This window comes from Podarcis cretensis (genome assembly GCF_951804945.1).
Source record: "Podarcis cretensis genome assembly, chromosome: 7".
Classification (NCBI taxonomy): Eukaryota; Metazoa; Chordata; class Lepidosauria; order Squamata; family Lacertidae; genus Podarcis; species Podarcis cretensis.
Genome location: NC_137176.1, coordinates 42540291 through 42560539, shown reverse-complemented (window position 1 = coordinate 42560539; position 20249 = coordinate 42540291). Strand labels below are relative to the sequence as shown.

Here is a 20249-nt window from a genome sequence, read left to right as displayed (position 1 = left end):
TGTTTGCCCAGGGGGTGGAGATATTTAGAGGTATGTACTGTTTGAAATATTTTCTTTCAGAGAATAGACCTCAGTATTTTACACCCAAATGAGAAATAAAATACTTGTCATTTGTGTACTTAGTAACAGAAAGTAGATATGGCCCCCTCCTCTGCCTACTATGTTGGGGGAAAGAAAAGTGAATATAGTTCCCATTATTGCAGTTATGTTACAAGATTATAAGCTAAATAGAAATTGCTGTTTTACTTCAGCAACAATCAGACAGGCTAAAATAAGTACGTCATCAGTCTATGAATCAGGGAGCAAGATTTGTAAAATGGCACAATGCTAAAGCCACCCAGAGATTTACGGGTATAAGGCAGTACTGTATACAAATTTCATAAATGATGATGATAATGATAAAGGAGGGGCACCAATCAAGAGACAGAAACTTGAGATTATGCTCAGTGGTGTGTGCTAAGGCAAAATCCTGGGCCTGACCTGAAAGCTTTTATTTCTAGCAAAGAGTTGTATCTTTAGTAGTGCCATGGAGTTCCACTGGTAAAGCAACACTTCTGTTTATTCTCCTCCCCCTGTTTTCCTCACTAAATCATCTCCATAGGGTCCCCCAGCCCCCCAGATCTGAAGTACGAGGCCTGTAAGGGGAGGGGAAAGAGGAGAAAGCTGCAGGGGAGAGAATGGGAGTTATTAATACTCAATCCCGGAAGGTCAGCAGGAGCAGGAGCAGGATACTGGTGTGGGGAAACAAGGGCTGGTGAGTAACAGCAAGATTGGTTGGTTGCTAGAGGTAACACTGGCAGCCTGAAAACTGCTAAAATGGTTGCTGACCAAGGTTCAAGTCAGCAGAAACCTAGGGATATAGCTACAGTGGTACCTTGGGTTACATACACTTCAGGTTACATACGCTTCAGGTTATAGACTCCGCTAACCCAGAAATAGTACCTCAGGTTAAGAACTTTGCTTCAGGATGAGAACAGAAATTGTGCTCTGGCGGCGCGGCAGCAGCAGGAGGCCCCATTAGCTAAAGTGGTGCTTCCGGTTAAGAACAGTTTCAGGTTAAGAACAGACCTCCAGAATGAATTAAGTACTTAACCCAAGTTACCACTGTACGTGAAATAAACAATAATAAAGCATCCAATTATATAGTTTTACATGCTTGTCCCATAGAACTCAATGGAACGCAGGCCCGAAGCGAGTACATATTAAAAGAATAACATGGCATGCAGGAAGGTGGCAATAAAGTCTCATGCTCTGAATATATGTGGTTACCAAGCTAAAATAATGACTGATTATAAATGTTCATAAATCTGGCACATTGCCTTCTTTTTCTGTGTTGAAAAAAAATATGTGTATTTATGAGCAGCAGTTTGGGATTTAGTAGCTAGCCAGGGAACATAAGCAGAACTAAAAAGCCGAGGAGTTTCCCCTCAAGGCACTTCTCAAAACCAGTGACAGAGAGAGGTCACATGCAGAAAAGGATTTGAAATAGTCACATAAAAGCAAAGGATTTTAAAGTCAGTTATTCAAACTGGAATTTTCAATAGAACTCATCTTCCAGCCACTCTTGATTCAGGTAGGGGGCAATTCATTTTTAATTACAATAATGTATGCCTCTGCATATTTGGATATACATGGATAAGTGCAAAAGAGAACCTTTCATTGATGTATATCGGATATAATTTGAGGTTTTATGACCCAAGGAACTTGTGAAATTCCATGAAATAATGCTACGATGTTGGTTTTTGTTTTCTTTGATAAAGATACGGAACTTAAGGTGCGGCGTGATAGCTTCCATTATATGCCTAGTGCTCTAGCTGCTACAAATGCTTTGTTTCCCTTCCTCTTGACTGGAATCAACAAATTAATAAGCAAAACGCGATTGCTGCATTTGCTTAATGGCAGCTTCCCCATGAAAAGGTAAAAGAGCATATCAAGGAATGTACTTGAAACAGAAGTGAAGAGGAGATGGTGTTGGTCTTCTGTGCCACTATTCTAAATGTGCAGCAAAGAGAAGAGCCTAGCAAAGGTTTCAAGTAAACACTGCTATCCCACGCCCTAACCCATTCCCCAAAGTCTTGAGAGACATGCCTTTATATTTTAGGTTATCTTGGTCTAATTCAAATATCTAATTGATAAATATGTCCTTCTACCATTGCAAAACTGGGATTAACACAGTTACAATCCAAGTGTAAATTCTTCAGCAGTATTAAACTTGCAAATGACAGGTCTAAAATTATAAATATACTACCTCTCTGGTTGTGCAGCAGCCAACCAAAAACATTATAATCCATGGTGAATATTAACCAGTATTGTTTGATGTAGGTATATGAAATATCAATGCAAACAGGCATGGAAAATATTGGTTTTATCTTTCGTTCAGAAATGGAAGATTTCTTATAAAAAAATCACATAACATTAAAAAATCATTAAAAAAAAGAAATGGAAGTTTTCTTCGCAGTTTCTTCTAACTAGAGATTACTTAGTGTTCTGAAAAATAAAACTGGAAAGAGATTTAACACTTTCATTCATATCTCTCACTACTTCTTAGATCCAGCTCTGAGTGTCAGCTCAGTGGAACTGAGGACTTTCATGGCAAGGAGCAGCAATTTACATCCATTGATCAGAGGCTGTTAAATGAACTTTCCTCTAGAATCAGTGATTTCCCCTTTTGACTTTTCAGAAGGAGTGTTAGGTCTTTTGTTTAGCTAGTTGGCTAGATTTGTTTGTGCTAGGTGGCAGCATTTTCCTATTTCCCTTTGGTTGTTGAATTTCTTTTATTTATTCACATACCATCTTGAACCCTTGAAAGTGAGCTAATAAACCATTTTAATAAATAATTATTTCATTTTTCTGATGACTGTTTTTTATTTTTATTTATTTATTGAATTTATATACCACCCTATACCCAGAGGCCTCATGGCGGTTCACATAAAAAGATCACAGTATATAAAATAAAAATAAAAGCAATAACCCAATAAAACCCCTCTCCCCCAAAGAGCCACATTTTAAAAGGGTATGGGATGTTGATCAAGCCTGGTTAAAAAGGGACATTTTTGCCTGGCGCCTAACGGTGTATAATGAATAGTAAATGAATTTATTAATAGCAACTAATAAAACAGATACCTTAAAAAGTAATAAAATGGTGAAAGGCACAGGGGAAGAGGATTATTTTGGATCGGAATAACTGACCATTGGCAGTAGAAATCTATTCCACACTCTTCCTGTTGCTCTGTCAAAGTGGGAGTCGGTAGCAGGTCAGTAATAACTCACAAAGGGTCAAAGAAATTAACTCTTTATTCAAAGAAACAAAACAGCTCAAGCCTAGTGAGCACAGCAACTCCTCCCCATAAGTGTTGCTTCAGTGAGGCAGTTGCGAGGACTGAAGATCCTCTGTGGGTTCTGGGAGACCTGGGAGGGGAGCTGGTCACAGCAAGAAGATCCTGCCTCATCTCTGCCTCTTGGCCCCCCTCCTCTCCAGCCTTTGCTTCTGCCTTTGATTCTGGACTGCTCTCTGCCACAGTCTCTTCCTGCTCACTAAACCCTGTTGACCTTTCAGCTTTGAACACCTCTTCCTCCCAGTCTGCTCCCTCTTCTCCATCTGACCACTCATTATCATTCCACTACATATCCCCTGGGTCTGACCTTTCTTCCCCTGGGGGTTCCCACCACTGCCTCTCACCACTCCTCTGCATCTTGCCTGTCCATTACATCCACTGCACCAGAAAAAAACAGTATTTTCCTAGTGGCAGAGTATTTTTCTGATGTGTACTGAGAAAATGTGCCTTCAACAACAACAAGAAAATAGTTGTAATAAGAATAAGAATAATTTTTTATATCCCCCATCTGGCTGGGTTTCCCCAGCCATTCTGAGCGGCTTCTAATGAAAGATTGCAAAAAACATTAAAAATCAGTCATTAAAAACTTCCCTAAACAGTTGCATTAAAAATGTTTCTGGAAAGGTTCTAAGGTTGCTTGGTACTACGGTAATGACTTGCTGTCAGTACCTCCTAAATAGCTTTTAATTTATTATCGGTCAAAGCCTGTTGGGCATTCTTTAGTAAAAATAATAGTGGAAAGTGTTTATGGAAAAGAGTGTTGGTTTTTAAATGTGGATGCCACCAACTGACGTTTGAGCAAATCTGTCTTGCCCAACCTTAACCTCTGTGGAAGATGGATAGCAACACCTTGTTCAATTGACAACCATTAAAGCAGTACATTTGATGTACAGTAATGCACATTAAAGGAGTAGCATAACCCAGGTGGTCTTACTCTAAGCAATTGCAGGGGGGAAATGACAATAGTGTTCAGAAACAAGTCGAGTCCAGAAATCAGATTAACCAGTTTATTTAGGGAAGTGAGAAAGTCAGTGCATAGGTGCAATCTAAAGGAAAGTAAAACACTAAACCAAACTGTCATTGCAGAGAGCTCTACCTCTCTTTTAAATCAGAACCAGTGAAGGCAGTGAAGGTCCTGTGTGAGTGTCTGGAGGCAGTTGGAGGATGGATGGCGGCTAACAGATTGAGGTTGAATCCTGACAAGACAGAAGTACGGTTTTGCGGGGACAGGAGGCGGGTGGGTGTGGAGGATTCCCTGGTCCTGAATGGGATAACTGTGCCCCTGAAGGACCAGGTGCGCAGCCTGGGAGTCATTTTGGACTCACAGCTGTCCATGGAGGCACAGGTCAAATCTGTGTCCAGGGCAGCTGTTTACCAGCTCCATCTGATACGTAGGCAGAGACCCTATCTGCCTGCGGATTGTCTCGCCAGAGTGGTGCATGCTCTGGTTATCTCCCGCTTGGACTACTGCAATGCACTCTACGTGGGGCTACCTTTGAAGGTGATTTGGAAACTACAACTAATCCAGAATGCGGCAGCTAGACTGGTGACTGGGGGCGGCCGCCGAGACCATATAACACCGGTCTTGAAAGACCTACATTGGCTCCCAGTACGTTTCTGAGCACAATTCAAAGTGTTGGTGCTGACCTTTAAAGCCCTAAACGGCCTCGGTCCAGTATACCTGAAGGAGCGTCTCCACCCCCATCATTCTGCCCGGACGCTGAGGTCCAGCGCCGAGGGCCTTCTGGCGGTTCCCTCATTGCGAGAAGCAAAGCTACAGGGAACCAGGCTGAGGGCCTTCTCGGTAGTGGCGCCCGCCCTGTGGAACGCCCTTCCAGCAGATGTCAAAGCGATAAACAACTACCTGACATTCAGAAGACATCTTAAGGCAGCCCTGTTCAGGGAAGTTTTTAACGTGTGATATTTTACTGTATTTTTGGTTTCTATGGAAGCCACCCAGAGTGGCTGGGGAGGCCCAGCCAGATGGGTGGGGTATAAATAATAAATTAATATTAATATTAATATTATTATTGCAAAACTTGAAGTTACCTCTGCTGTTGGTAGTAGCCCCTGGAGTTGGTTGTAGGGTGAGAGACAAAGGGCTACAGCTACCATATCTATATTGCCTTTTGTGCCCAGGTGGCTTTGAATGACAGGTTGTGGTTCGAGGACCCGATTCCCCCAAAGTGGAATGAATACACAAGGACACGTGATATAAGGTTAATGGGCAAGAAAAGGCCACAACTTTATTGATTACAGCAAGTGAAAAGGTATTGGCTTAGGCATTGGATTACGTCAACTGACTGACTCCACCCCCTCAAAGAGGGGTGAGTCAGAAACAAGGGAGGTTTATTCACCAGTAGGTAGAGCCTGTTGATGCTAATCCAACTATAGGCTCTCCCCTGATGTCACCGAGGGTCGTGCCATGGCCTCCCGCCAAGCAGGCATCGGACTGAATACACGACCGCCAGATTCCTTTAACGGAATACCCAAAAATTGAAGGCATAGGCGATGGCCACACCTAGCTCTTCAACACCACAACACATTATTCCAATGCCTAACCGCCACCCGAGCCCAAAAGGGGCTCACGCCAATACCCTCACAGCTGTAACCAATCCCTAATGCTGCTGATGACGCTATCTAGCCAAATGTCATTCCCCAGGTTTGAGAGATGAACCCCGTCATTCAGATACAAGGCCTGGTCGCCAATCCGGATATGGTCATGAGAAATGACTCGGCCATTCATAAAGCGCACCCAACGGGCTACTGCCTGATTTAAGAGTTTCCTGGTTTTTTCAATGGCCATACAGTTCTGCGCACCACGCCAAACAATTCTCTTCAGGAAGGAGGACCAGAACACCGTTGTTCCGGGACACAGGGCAGCAATCGCGTCCAGGTCTCTTTTTATGTTCCACGACAAGTCCGCACTTCTCCTGTTAACAAGGTCATTCTCCCCTAATTGAATGAGAAGGATGTCGGGAGGGCCAAACGTGGCTACTTTCTCCCAGAGCAATGGCATAAGCTCTTCCCAACGCATGCCTCGTCTTGAAAACCAGGAAACTCGAACTCCAGGTGGCAAACCAAGATTAGGAGTGAGGCCGCAGCTGACCGCCCGTACGCGGGCCCAATGGACTATACTGTGGCCACAAATCCACACACTTCTCCCGAAAACAGCTGAGAATGAAAGGAAAGAGAAAAAACGGGTAAGTAGGGGTAATGTAGCAGAGCGTACCCTAGCGAATATAACTTTTATAAGCATCGGATTTCCACCGGCCCAATTCCTTAATCCTATCCGCAGGCAGACCCAAGCGCGCAGCTGTTGTGGCGGCGCCAATCCTGAATGAGTGCGCAGCATAATCCTGGGAAGCTAAAACCACAAGCATCAATAGCTTTGTGGAGTACCCTAGTGAATTGGTGTCTCAATAAAGGTGACCCATCTTCGTGAGCCAGAAGCGGACCCGGGCCGGGCGGTCTGAGGTAAAGGTACCGCCTGGTGTCCTTGACCGGGCATGGGCCTTGCTGCGCTGACGCTGTAAGTTTAACAAGAACTCCCCTGCCGGCCTGATCAGTTTTGGATTGACGTATCTGCACCGTCATGCAAGTTTCAGACAACTGCACGTCCTCTATTAGGAGGCCGCGCGTTGAGCCGTTAGCACTAACCTCGACTACCACTTTGCCAACTCTCAGGGCACCAAAAAAGGCGATAGCATATGCTGCGGAAAAGAGGCGGGCCTCAAACGTGGTCTAGCAGATTGACCTAAGCTTTGTGCATATCTGAGTGAGCAACCCATAAGAAATCGGCTTACGGCCCTCAGCCCTAGGGGGTTGTAGCCTGCCCCAACCCTCAATAGCCCTGCGGACCAGGAAGTCACTGCACGGATCGGAGGAAAAGGTGGCTTTAGCAAAGAAGCTGATGGCGGCTACATGTATCTTTAAGGTTTTGGGGGCACGTCCCAAGTCGTCAAGATGGGAAAGGTATTGCAGAACGTCGTCGGTGGTGGGTGGCACGCTAGGCGAAAGCCCAGATATCCCAGACCTGAAGCCCAAGAAATCGCACCAGGCCTTCTTGTAGGACCTGAGAGCGGAGGGTGCGACAGACGCTAATACTCCCTTAATCACTTTGCGTCTCCAATGTTCCACAGGTGCTCCGGAAAGGGTTCGGGCAACAGTTGCGCTCCAGGTGCTAGCGACCGGAAGTGAGACATCTGAAAGCGAGACAAGGCATCGGCTATATCATTATTGATCCCCGGTATAAATTTGGCTGAAAATATTATGTTATACTCAAGGCACCGGAGAACGAACGACCGCAGAAGGGAGGAGACCCTCGCAGATCGAGATGACTGCCTAGCCAGTATTTTCACCACCGCCTGGTTGTCGGTTCTGAAGCACACCCGACGATTTTGAAACTCCTCCGTCCAGATATGTACGGCCACTACTGTTGGAAAAAACTCAAGAAAAGTGAGATCCCGCGTGATGGTCTCGCCCTGCCACCCCGTTGGCCATCGTTGAGCGTACCATCGTCCCCTGAAGTACAAGCCAAAGCCCAGGGACCCTGCTGCATCAGATTGAACCTGGAAATCTGCGGACAAGTTAAGAACATCCTGCCAAAGGGATATTCCATTGTAGTGGTCCAAAAATGTCAACCAAACCTCTAGGTCCGCCTTAACTGACTTGAGAAGTCGGACCCTGTGGTGTGGGTGCTTGAGACCCACTGAAAGCCTGGCCAGGCGGGTGCAGAAGGGGCGTCCGGGGGAAACTACTCTGCAAGCAAAATTAAAACGACCTAACAGGGATTGTATCTGTCTAAGAGTGACCTTTCTTAGCTTAAGGGTAGCTCGGATTATTTCCATAAGGGCGTCAATTTTTTCCTTAGGCAAGCGGGATGATTGGGCAATTGTATCCAACTCGATGCCCAAGTACGTGAGGCGCGTAGCCGGGCCCTCAGTTTTTTCAGCTGCGAGGGGAACACCCAGGTCCTGGGCCAGAGCTGAAAAGGCCCCAAGCACGGAGGCGGGACGACGAAGAGTGAGGCCGAGGAGGGGCTGGCGCCGCAGCATATAGGCTGCTGTACACGCCCCCTCGGAGACACCTGGTTGGGTGCCTGCCGATGGGCGTGGGCACCAGCCAGGTGAGTGGAAGGCAGGGGGCTAATGCCCCCTGCTAGAGGTGGAGCTCGGGCTCCCGCCCACAACCACTCCCCTCTCTTCCAGGAGGAGAGTCTTTGCTAGGCCCAGCCAATTATAGGACATACTTCAAGAAAATGAACATAACACCTTTGGGAAGTTGGGAGATGGGGCTGTCAAAGCGTTCACTACTGCCAAAATTATGTAACTTCTTTGCTAGACAGCAGACTTTGGGTTGTGTATTCAGACTTGGTTGATGGAGGGGAGACATGACCTCCATGCTTGAACATGATGGAGCCTAAGAGAATTCAGATACCTTAAAGGGATATGCAAACGCAGGGCATACTTTCGTGACAACGAAAAGATAATAAGCACATTTTACACTAAGTGCATGGTTTTCTTTTTTCTTTTTTAAGTGTCAAATTTAACAAAGCAGAAAAAAACATAGATTTTTTTTTTTAAGGACAGAAAAAGACACGCAATAGCTATACACACTGTTGGCTCATATTGTGAATACAATAGCCATTATTACTTTCCTCTAAAATTAAAGAATAAAGGTCAATATAAGCCATCCAGGTGTCCAAATAGGTACCTACATGAAATTGGTGTTTATAGATACAAATGTAGCCAGGGCAGTGAGGTCTGCAGACCATTGCAAAATGGATGGTGAGTATTTACCCTTTTCAGGCTATAAATCTCTTGGCAACCATAAGGGTTGCAATACCCCTTTTGTTTTAACCCGCATGATACAGGAATATAATGTAAAAGTACATGAACATCTGCAAATGTATTTAATTTGGGCAGTACAAAATTTATACAGATAACAACTTCAGATCAAAAATACTATATCACCGGACATGACCACATCTTATTTCTCAACAAGGCCTTTCAAGCATTATATCTCCAGCATCAATGTGTATTTAATACTACCTTCCTGTACAAATGTTATCGAGTCCAATATACCCCAAAGAACATTTTTTATAGGATAAGTTTCAAATATAAAACATTCCTTATAGATTCTAAAGCAATTTTTCATTGTTTAGGTTGTATGGCACATTCTAATTCCCTGTTCTACAACTCTTTTAAGTTATTGAACATCAACTTTCCAAAAGTCCCATAGGCCTTTATAGGCAGCAGTTGTGGATTTAGCTTTCCGAGAAGATTGATTTATTCCATTCAATAATTTAGGAAATGCCAAAGCACTCGATGCAGACAGTGCATAAACAGACTCCAACATGTGTTGTATTTGCAGATGTTGCCATTCTGCACTCACTGGTAAATGATATTTAAACCACAATATGGAAAACGACAACAAATCTTCATCTGAACTTATCATCTAAATCCCACAATAGACCCATTTCTTCCGCAAAAAACCCCTCCTCTCTTAGCTTCAGATCTTGACAACCCCATAAAGTTTATTTGGCATAAGCATATGGGTCAAAGTGTATATGACTATACACCACGTCTCTCTTGTTGCTAAAATTGTAAGTGTTATGGGTCCTTTCCTTTTTTTATACTTAGCCCCAAAGCTAACTATTCTAGAGTGTATAAATACGGTAAATTACACATGGTGGGGTATTGTTATTAATCGCAAATTTTATTCATGTGGGATAGAATTATATGTCCATAGTCTTCTTTGTGTTAGGAAAGATATTTAGTCTCCATGCTAAGATGTTATGAAACAAAGTGAATTTTGGAAAAGCTTCAGGCTAGAGTATATTTCTTGACTGTTATCTAGAAAAATTGCAGCTGACTTATTGCTTTCTTCATTAGGCTGTTAAAGCTTTCATATTGGGAGTTATTATTTTTCCTGTGACTGAAAGTTTCCTTCAGCTCTAAATATGGTGATTTTCTTGGCATTATGGAGTGTTCAGTGCATTTTTGTGGATTTTATTATACAACTAAGTCAAAATGGAAGAAGTATACCTTTGTCTGAGCCTTCAGGCTACCTAGAAACTGAATTCAGTTTACTCATGCTTGCTTCAGAGCTTACTTTTTTAAAGCATCATTATCATGGAAGGATGTTTTTTCCCCTGGTGGAGCACTTTCCAGGTTAATTTCTTTGGGCAAATGTGTTTTTGTGAAGGATATTATAGATGGATGCAGGCTTAGTTGGTTAAAGAAAATCTCAGTTGAAGTCCTTTTGTACTTAGTAGGATTTATTTCTGAATCAACATGCATCGGATTGTACAGTTGGGGCGGAAATACATACACATGTTTATAGATAGAAAGTACGCATATAATTTCTGTTATATAACAAAGATTAATGCAGTAGGTGACTGCCTGTGACAATGATTGAATGCATTTTCCATTCTCTTCGGTGGAAGAGTCTTGCACATATCAGTCTTGTTTTGGAGATTGCCAATTCCAAATTGTAAAAAAAGCATTGTCTGTCTCAGTTCTGTGAGCCTTGGTGCCAGGAACACCCTGCAGCCGATTGCGTCTACAGTTCTTTCAACTCTGTTTGCTTGTCTGGATAATGTTCTACATTTGCACTTCTTTATTTAGCGCCCAGACGGAAGATGTTGACTACTGGGACAGTGTAAATAAATCAAATTAATTCTTGCAGCATGGTTTGATTTGCAGGAGCAAACCAGAACTCACTTTGCCCAGTAATGCATATGACAGTGTAGGGGCTTTCTCCCTAGATTCTTTTGGTTCCTGAGCAGCTGCTGGCCACAGCAGATGGACTTTTGCAGCACTAGCTGATCTAACCTTCCAGGAAGATGTGAATTTCTATGAGCATTTCCTCAATACATTTGCAGTCATGGTCTGCTCATTAAGCTGTTCTGTGAATGATTAAGCATTTTATAAACGAGTTCTATTTTTTTTGCAAGAGCTCAACTGTGCTCAGATGGTAAAAATATCTTCTGGAGTGGCAGACTTTAGGAAAGCTACATGCTGATGTGCACTTGTTTCTATGATTTTGTTGACTTCATCAGTGCTTGCAGTATTCTATCGAACTAATTTGGTGTTGAACTGACATAAAAAGCCAGCTTACTTCTCTGTGTCAGTATTCTGTGGCTAGAACCAGGAACCACATGGTGTGATCAAGCCTCAGAGTCCTCTAAAATATTGTTGCTGTGATGTCTTGACCTGAATATGCATGTAGAAAAGAATGCCTATTTCAGTAGGTCTGTAGGTGGCCAGCCACACCTGATTTTAGGCTCAGAGAATATAATTATTATTATATCTGACAGGGTTGCCCCTGCCACTCAGGGTGGCTTCCAGAAAAATACAAAGGGACAAAACAAAACATTGAAACCTTCCTGAAACAGGGCTGCCTTCAGGTGTCTACGAAAGGTCTTATAAATGTTCAACTCTTTTACATCTGATGGGAGGGCATTCCATAAGTGGGTGCAGTTGCTGAGTCAAGTTGGGTGGGTGCAGTTACTGAGAAGGCCCTCTGCCTGGTTTCCTGTAACTTCATTTCTCACAATGAGGGAACCGCCAGAAGGCCCTCAGCGCTGGACCTCAGTGTCCTGGCTGAATGATGGGGATGGAGAAGCTCCTGCAGGTATACAGTGCCGAAGCCATTTAGAGCTTTAAAGGTCAACATGAACACTTAGACTTGTGTTCAGAAATGTACAGGGAGCCAAAACAGATCTTTTAGGACCAGTGTTATATAGTGGTACCTCGGGTTACAGACGCTTCAGGTTACAGATGCTTCAGGTTACAGACTCCGCTAACCCAGAAATAGTACCTCGGGTTAAGAATTTTGCTTCAAGATGAGAACAGAAATCGCATAGCGGCACGGTAGCAGCGGGAGGCCCCATTAGTTAAAGTGGTACCTCAGGTTAAGAACAGTTTCGGGTTAAGAACGGACCTCCGGAATGAATTAAGTTATTAACCTGAGGTACCACTGTATGGTCCCAGCGGCTGCTCCCAGTCACCAGTCTAGCAGCCACATTCTGGATTACTTGTTTCTGAGTCACCTTCAAAAGTAGTCCCATGTAAAGCGCATTGCAGTAATTCAAATAGCAGGTAACCATTCTAGTGAGACAGTGGGCAGGAAGGCAAGATCTCAGCTGGTGTACCAGATGGAACTGGTAAACGGCCACCTTGCATACAGAGTTGACCTGTGCCTTCATGGACGTCTGTGAGTCCAGAAGCTAGAAAATGAGGAAATGCAGGAAGTAGGATCCTGCCTGCTATACTGACCAGGAAATAACACAAAGACAGGGTCATCATATTTATATCACATGTAGTCAGTCCAGGGACTTCGTATACTGCTTGCCAGTCAAAGAGGTGATAATACCTAGTTGACAGAGCAATGCCTGCTGTGTTTGAAGCTCCTGCTTTCTGCTTCCAGTTTCTTCACATTCTTCACTATTAGAGATATGGTTGCCTCTAAGCCTGAGATGGGGAACATCTGTTGCCCCAGATGTTGTTGGGATTCCATATCTCCTCAGCCAGCACCAGATCCACATGTGTACACCAGGCTGGTGAAAGTTATTTGTAAACATGATAGCCCTTTCAGACTGGGGGTGAGCAAACAATGGTGTTAAAGTATAGTGCCTTGGGGAAGGTATTTGCAGTTTTTTGCACAATGCATTTAAACATGTTTCTTATTTGTTACGCACAGTCTGCACGTGTTCTCTCAGAGTAGTACACCTATTGTAAGGATGGCACACTTTCCCAGAACTCATAACACAATATTTTTCTACCTGGTTAAAATAAGATGCCTCCTTCAAATAGCAAATTCACTTGCTATTGTAATTGGTGTGTGGAACATACTGATTCCCAGAAGTCCTGCCAAAGATGCTTTGGGACATTCCAGGAATCAAGAGTTGAAATCAGACTTTGGTTTTACAAATAATGAAAGGGAAATAAATAACACTCAGCCAGCAACACCCAGGAATGCCACTTAAAAAAAACACAACTGAATCTGACCGGGTCATAAGAACCTTTAGACCATGAGCTCTGAAGCTGTGTCACCGTCATCAGCCTTTTAAATCAACAGCAAAAGTGGGTGGATCCAGCCCACATTCAAGAGTGCTTCTATGCCACTATGTAATACGAAACAGAACGCAATTGGTGGCTTCTGGAAAAGAGGCCTGTGCAGCTTGTCTTCCGACATAGGAAGGCCTCTTGTCCTTAAGTATTTTTCCCTTTCTGGAAATAGACTATCCTTAGCTTCAGACTCAAATTGTGAGCGGAGAAAATGAGGGAGGGAGGGAGATTGCTTTATGGGAATCATGCTTTCCTCTTGAAAATTAAAATACTAGAGAATGGTTTTCTAATACAGTAATATTTTGAAGGCGGGGGGGCGGGGCGGGGGAGGCGGGAATCAGTTTCCCCTGGCTAAACTGAAAACAAAGCACGTATTCCAGAAAAAGCAAAGCAGAAACTCATCACAGACCTACAGTAGGCGGAAAACAAAGGAAAAGAGCAGAAGCAACACTATTATTCTGACTAGGGTATCAGAATTAAGGTGGAGACTGGTTTGGGGCCCACCTCAGCTGGATGCCCATTGCAACCTGCTTACATTCTCCAAGATAAGGAGATGACTACCATTGAGTCCTAAATGGCAAAATAACTAGCTGCTTTTAAAACTATAAAGGAAAAGGGGGGGGGGATACCTTTTTGTGCACATACAGTGGGGGCTGCACCACAGGAGAGAGGAGAAGACATGGAAATGGGAGTGACCCGTGGACAAGGGGGAGAATGGTAGGGGTTGGTGAGCATGGCGAGCAGGGACGCAGCCCCCGGTTAAAATATAACGTTTTAAAAACCAACACAAATGCAAGGTAATTTTTTTGCTGAACAATAATTTCAGCAACTTGGGTTTTAAGAAAAACAAAAGTTGTTCCTAGCCTGCTATATGCGCTTTCTCTGAGGTTTTACCTCAAAAGGGCAAAAATAGGTGGTACATAGTGTCATATTTTATAAGAGAGTTTTAGAAAATGGTAATGGTGAGACCTGATTAATTTATAGAATAGGCTTGAGGGGCTTGAGTGTTTTTACTTTTCCCTTTTAACTTCAGTTTTGTTATTGTACTGCTCTTCCCCCATCCTTACTAAATATGGCTTTTGAAATGTAAATCGTATCATGTTCAGAGATGCATATTGACATCTTCAGCACTGCTTCTCTTTGCATTTCAAAGAGTTGTGTGGTCACATTTTGCATTTCAGCAAAATTGCAGTATTTTCCGTCTAAGGATCTACTTTTATGTGGGCAATCACTCCCCACTAAATGGGGTGTTTGTGTGTGCACAGACGCACATGGTCTTATTCCCTGAATGTTGTGAATCTTGCTGTAAGTCATCAGGAAACATCTTTTTCCTTTTTAATTTCTCAGCTTGCCTGAGGGGGAGGTGAAGCTCAAAGAGAACACAGAAGACAAATGAAGACCACATCTGGCTGAATCCTAAGGAAAGTAAGCAAGGAAACCCAGTGATGTTTTCTGAGCAGAGGACTAGAACTAAAGTTTGAAAGAGAATTTTTAAAAAAAAACAATGTGTGGAATGACTGCTTTCGTTTACATGGACACAGTAGCCAAAATTCTCTGGCAGGACGGTTGAGGCATGTGATCTGCACTTACCACTTGAATTTGACGCACATCCTTTTTACTGAAGGGCTCAAGGGACCTGGGAACAGGTGGGAATTGCATGATGCCAAATGCCAGCTTGCAGGGAAGAAATGGACATTGACAAGCAAAGATGGAAGTGACTTGATAGCTTCAACTCTGGAAGCTGTCTCTGGAAAGGACAGGTTAAGACTGGAATCACAAACTTTTCTGGGAGAGCAGTATGCAGGAAGCTGGCTTTCAGGCCACAAATGCTTTCACAGGTAAGGATCCAACCCCCCCCCCGTAATATCAATACAAATTATGTTTTCCTCGAAAGCAAATGTATTTGTGTTTAGATAGAACCACTGACATATGTGAAAAATGAGAAAACTTAAGAAAAGACCTGCTAATCTTTTCGTCCTGATCATTTCACAGCATAGTGATTCAGGATTTATCTATCACATCCTTCAAAAATGGCTGTGCAGGCACAAGCAGAAGGGGGCAAGATGTACAATCATTCATGTTATGAGACCACTGTCCTCAGATTCCTTAAAACTATGAATTTACATGCTGTTGGTGGAGTTTAAGTGATGGTTCTTGTGATACATTTTCTACTTGAGCATAATACTGAACTATGCATCAGATATGATGGGTGCATGCATTAATTATTTAATTTACATGGTGTGCACGGTGCGCAGGTCCAGATTTATATCCAGCTAGAATAAATATATTCTTAGAATACTTAATCTGTGTGGGCTGCGCAGAAAGAATGGGATGGAGAACTTCTCCTATGGTCAGACCTGCAGCCATTTTTCACACGAGACATGGAAGAAGGTAGGAACTTGCATCCAGAATGTCCCTTGGAGAACTTCCCAACCCCAAACTCTGAAAACTCATGTGTTTGTTTTTTGATTTTGTTTTGAAGGCTTGAAGACTACAATCCATATGTTTATACTATAGTAATCTATACTACACAAATCAATGTGACTCCTGTGGTATAAGTGGATTGTGGAATGTGTGCCTTATTGAAGAGGCATCCAAACATTGTCTGTCAAAGCTTGCAGTCTTTGCTTTATTTTGGTTGGCTAGAAAACCCTGGGAAATTATGAGCAAAAGCATGTGGTGACCCTCTGGACGCCAACAGAGGCCACTTGGAAAAACACTACGATTATACAATGTAACTTGTAGGCTCAGACAAAAATTCTTCATATGTGGGTGATCTTGGCAGATGGGATTCACTTCTTTAGATGCTCAGTTTTTTAAATCAGTAGGAGAAGCTGAATGTGGTTTGCTTCTCTGTTTGTTTGGTTCAGGGCTTTTTGGGAACCCTACAATAAAAGGAAATGAATACCATCCAGGGTTACATTCTTTTCTTCACAGTGGTGAAATCCTAGTAGACCCAACTATAGTCTTTCAAAAGAAACCTGAGATTCATTGCTCTAACAAATGAAGAACAAATAGAAACTGGTTTTGAAATTCATCTAGAATTCCGTGGGGTTTTTTTTTGGGGGGGTTTTAATAAAAAAAAATAATCCCAACAACTTTAGGACCGTAGCAACACAAATAAGTATTAGGTATCTAATCTGTCTTGGTAAAAGATGCCAGCATCTTAAAGAATGTCCATTAAGCATATCTCACTTGTATAGACCCTTTAAAAATATTCTCTACCTTGTGGACAATGTGACACAAGTGTGCTTCAGAGTCTCCACAAAACAATTATCTTGCATTGTCTAGGATTGCTAGCTTTTTGTTCCTGTATGCCCTTTTTGGTGCCTGCTAAAAACATTCTTCTTTAGACAAGCCTACCTGGATGTTTACAAAGTTTAGGTTATTTTAATCTGTTTTAGTATTTTAGCTTTTGCATGTTTGAAAGTATGGTTGTGAATTCTTCTTGATTTTGTTGTTTTATCTGCTTTGAGGCTTTATATATATATATATACACAATCAAAGGGTATACATATAAATTTCATGAAACAAACAGATAAATAATGGCAGTTTGATTTGCAAACACTGCAGGTGATAGTAATTGTGCTCTTATGTCTGTTACTTCCCCCTGATATTTTTCAGTTAGGGTAGACTTATCTTTGAGACTTCACCCTTGCTTTGGAGATATCTCTCCCTTCCAAAGTGTGCATGATATTTGTGCCTGCCCTTGTGTATGTTCAAAAATAGATCCCTATACTTCTGCTATTGTAAGTCTTGGAAGGGAATAAGAAAAGGAAAAGCCACTTGACTGTAGATCAGGGATAACCAATGTGGTGCTGTCCATATGTTGGACTCCATTAGCCGCAGCCAGCACGGCTAGTGGCGGTGATGGGAGATATAGTCCAATAATAGCTGGAATGCAGACACTATATTGGCTATCCCTGCTGTAGGCTACAAGGATGTGCAGTGATGGAGAAGACTATGGGCTTTGTGGCTGCCGCAAGTGCAAATGTTTTGCTATATATTGGGGCTTGCAAATGTTATCTCTTGCAGCGAAGGTAGTGCTGGGCCAGGAGACAGAATAAAGAAGTATTTCAAGATGAGATACTTTCCCCCTTTTACAGGGGTTTTAGAGCCTTCATCATTGTTTTGACTCAACTGTAATTGCACCACCAGTGCTGAGTCTACAGTCTGTCAGGGCTTGGCACCTTGAAATGTGAATTCTAGAAGTTTTAGCGGGCTACTCTCCTTACGGAGCATCCTGCCTCCTGAATAGAAGGCCTGATAGTTGGTAACATTCCAACCGGTTGTGAGCAAATAGTGTGATCATTTAAGGCTGTCTGCTCCTGGTATCTTTGACAAGCCTGTAGGCTTTCTCTTCCTGATGTGAGTTGCAGAGATGACAATTCAGCTGTCAGCTCTTCTACCAATCACTGAACAAAATAATGTGAGAAGTCCCACTTGCCTACCACATTGCTGTCATTTTCGCCTCCTTACAAATGATCCTTTGACATGATGTCAGTTGCGTGGTTAATTCCTTAACCTGCTTAAAATCCCGCAGTATAATATAGTATGTTAAAGTGATTTTCATGGGTAACCAACAGTATAACAGTTGCATCAATTAGCATCTGTGGTGCAATTAATTCCAAGAGCACTGGCTTCAGAATTTAGAGTTTGGGACATCCCCAGATTTAGTTCTGGTGTCATGCAGGCACTGGGATGAGTAATTTAGAATTAGGGGCAGCCCCAGTTTTCTGACTTGACCAGAAAATGAATAAACACAGTAAACACACACCAGCATTGGGCTGTAAAATATATGGGTATCATTCTTAAATGCCTTCCACAGTGCAAGAAATTTAAGTTAACACTTGATGGTCAAGCAATTGATTATGATCATTTATTTGTTTGTATTTTTGATTTCATGTTAATTTTAAAAAGCTTTAAGAAGTTATCTCATGGTTCAACATTACCTTTGATTATTGTAGGTACTTGCATTTGAGATGAACAGGGCAAGACCCCAACTGAACTTTATCTATTAAAAGCCTTGGCATGATAGCCTTTTTAGTTTATTTTTCTTTGTATCTGGTGAAATATTAACTGGGTGTATTGGATTTTAAAGTTGTTTTCTTTTACACACAATAAAACAACTTTAAAATACAACACATATAGAATGTGTTAAGAAAACAATTTAAAATTTTTAGATAGGCCTTTTGAGAGACTGTATTCCACAGCTACAGAACAACAACTGGAAAGGCTCTGCTCCTGACATAAAATAATTTTAGCCCCCATAAAGATACTCTTTGGAGTAGAGTCTCATCACTAGATCTTAAAACCCTGGGGACTCGTAGAGAAAGTATTTCTCAATGGACTAGAAACTGAACTCGTGACTTCCAGCATGCAGAGCAAACACTCTGTTGTGATTTATGGAGTACAAATGTGAAAATTCAATCAAATTCTGTCCTTGGTTTCAAAAACAGGTGCCTTAGAACAATAGCTTCTGGAGGTGGCTATAAGAATGATCCAGCTTAAAAAGAAAGCTGTTTTGAAGATACAGAATACATTGAATCCTTTTGCTTTGAATTTGCTACATAGGCTGAGACAAAGGGTGATAATTTCTTTCTCTTATCCCAGTTTCTGAAGGGGTTCAACATCTATGCATCCAAATGGCTAGGTAAAGGTAAAGGGACCCTGCCCTGACCATTAAGTCCAGTCGTGGCCGACTCTGGGGTTGCGGCGCTCATCTCGCTTTATTGGCCGAGGGAGCCGGCGTACAGCTTCCGGGTCATGTGGCCAGCATGACTAAGCCGCTTCTGGAGAACCAGAGCAGCGCACGGAAACGCCGTTTACCTTCCCGCCGGAGTGGTACCTATTTATCTACTTGCACTTTCACGTGCTTCCGAACTGCTAGGTTGGCAGGAGCAGGGACCGAGCAATGGGAGCTCACCCTGTCATGGGGATTCGAACCGCTGACCTTCTGATCGGCAAGTCCTAGGCTCTGTGGTTTAACCCACAGCGCCACCTGTGTCCCTGGCATCCAAATAGCTAGAGTTAAGGTTTTTGAAAAGGGTTTTTAAAGTTCTTGGGGTTAGGAACAGTTAGCCAAATGCAATGCTAGAGGCTTCACAAGATTTCTTATGCAAGGTGACCAGGGCCTCAGCAGGAAATTATTCCAAAAACCTATATTCAGTCCTGGAATATAGGAAGTAGCAGTCAAGGATAGTGTCTGCAAGTGTGTTCAAATGGCCTTTTTAATGCTACTGAGCAGCCACAGCACCATATTTTGGAATAATGTGGCAAGTCCACTGAAAGAAAAAGCATAACATCCCAGTCTGCCTTACACTCTCACATTGTACTTACTTGAAAGTAAGCTCCATTGAAATCAGTAGGGCAATTCTGAGTAAATATACATGGGATCAGACTGGAAGTGACTGTGAAAATATCACCTCACTCAGCAGGGAGGGGGGATGTGTCTGAGCCTACTCTAATATTATTACAACAGGTAATAGTTTGCTTGAATAAATCAGAGATGGCAAAAATAATTGGCAGAGCATGGATTTATGTGAACAGATGGTATACAGGAAAGAACAGAGAAACTCCAGGGAAGTGTGAGCTGTCCACTGAGTCTTTCATTCTGTTCCTGCTCTGACTTTATTTCCTAATGCTGTGTTGTCTAATTTTGGAATATTTTGATTATTATTTTTTGAGGGAAGGAACATGGCCAGCTTTCTGACTGCTTTGACATTTGTGTTCTCCCTTAAGCTACTCCCATTTGATTTAAGGGCACAGTCAGAAAGGGAGCTTTGTGGGGTAAATAAGGAATTCAGCTTTTTTTTAAAAAAAAGATGAGCACAGTCAC

General features: G+C 42.6%; 1 protein-coding gene across 4 annotated transcripts in view; it reads left to right on the top strand.

The window, feature by feature from the left end:
* LDLRAD4 (low density lipoprotein receptor class A domain containing 4) overlaps positions 1 to 20249 on the top strand; it is a 288568-nt gene that overhangs the window by 88191 nt on the left and 180128 nt on the right. For 3 of the 4 annotated variants that reach the window (XM_079982993.1, XM_079982991.1, XM_079982992.1), the window contains one exon: positions 14759 to 15249. The exons of the other annotated variant lie outside the window; for it this stretch is intronic. In XM_079982993.1, coding sequence (XP_079839119.1) covers positions 15210 to 15249 — 40 coding nt within the window. In that variant the 5' untranslated portion in view covers positions 14759 to 15209. The remainder of the gene's footprint in view (positions 1 to 14758; positions 15250 to 20249) is intronic. 4 annotated transcript variants of the gene reach the window in all.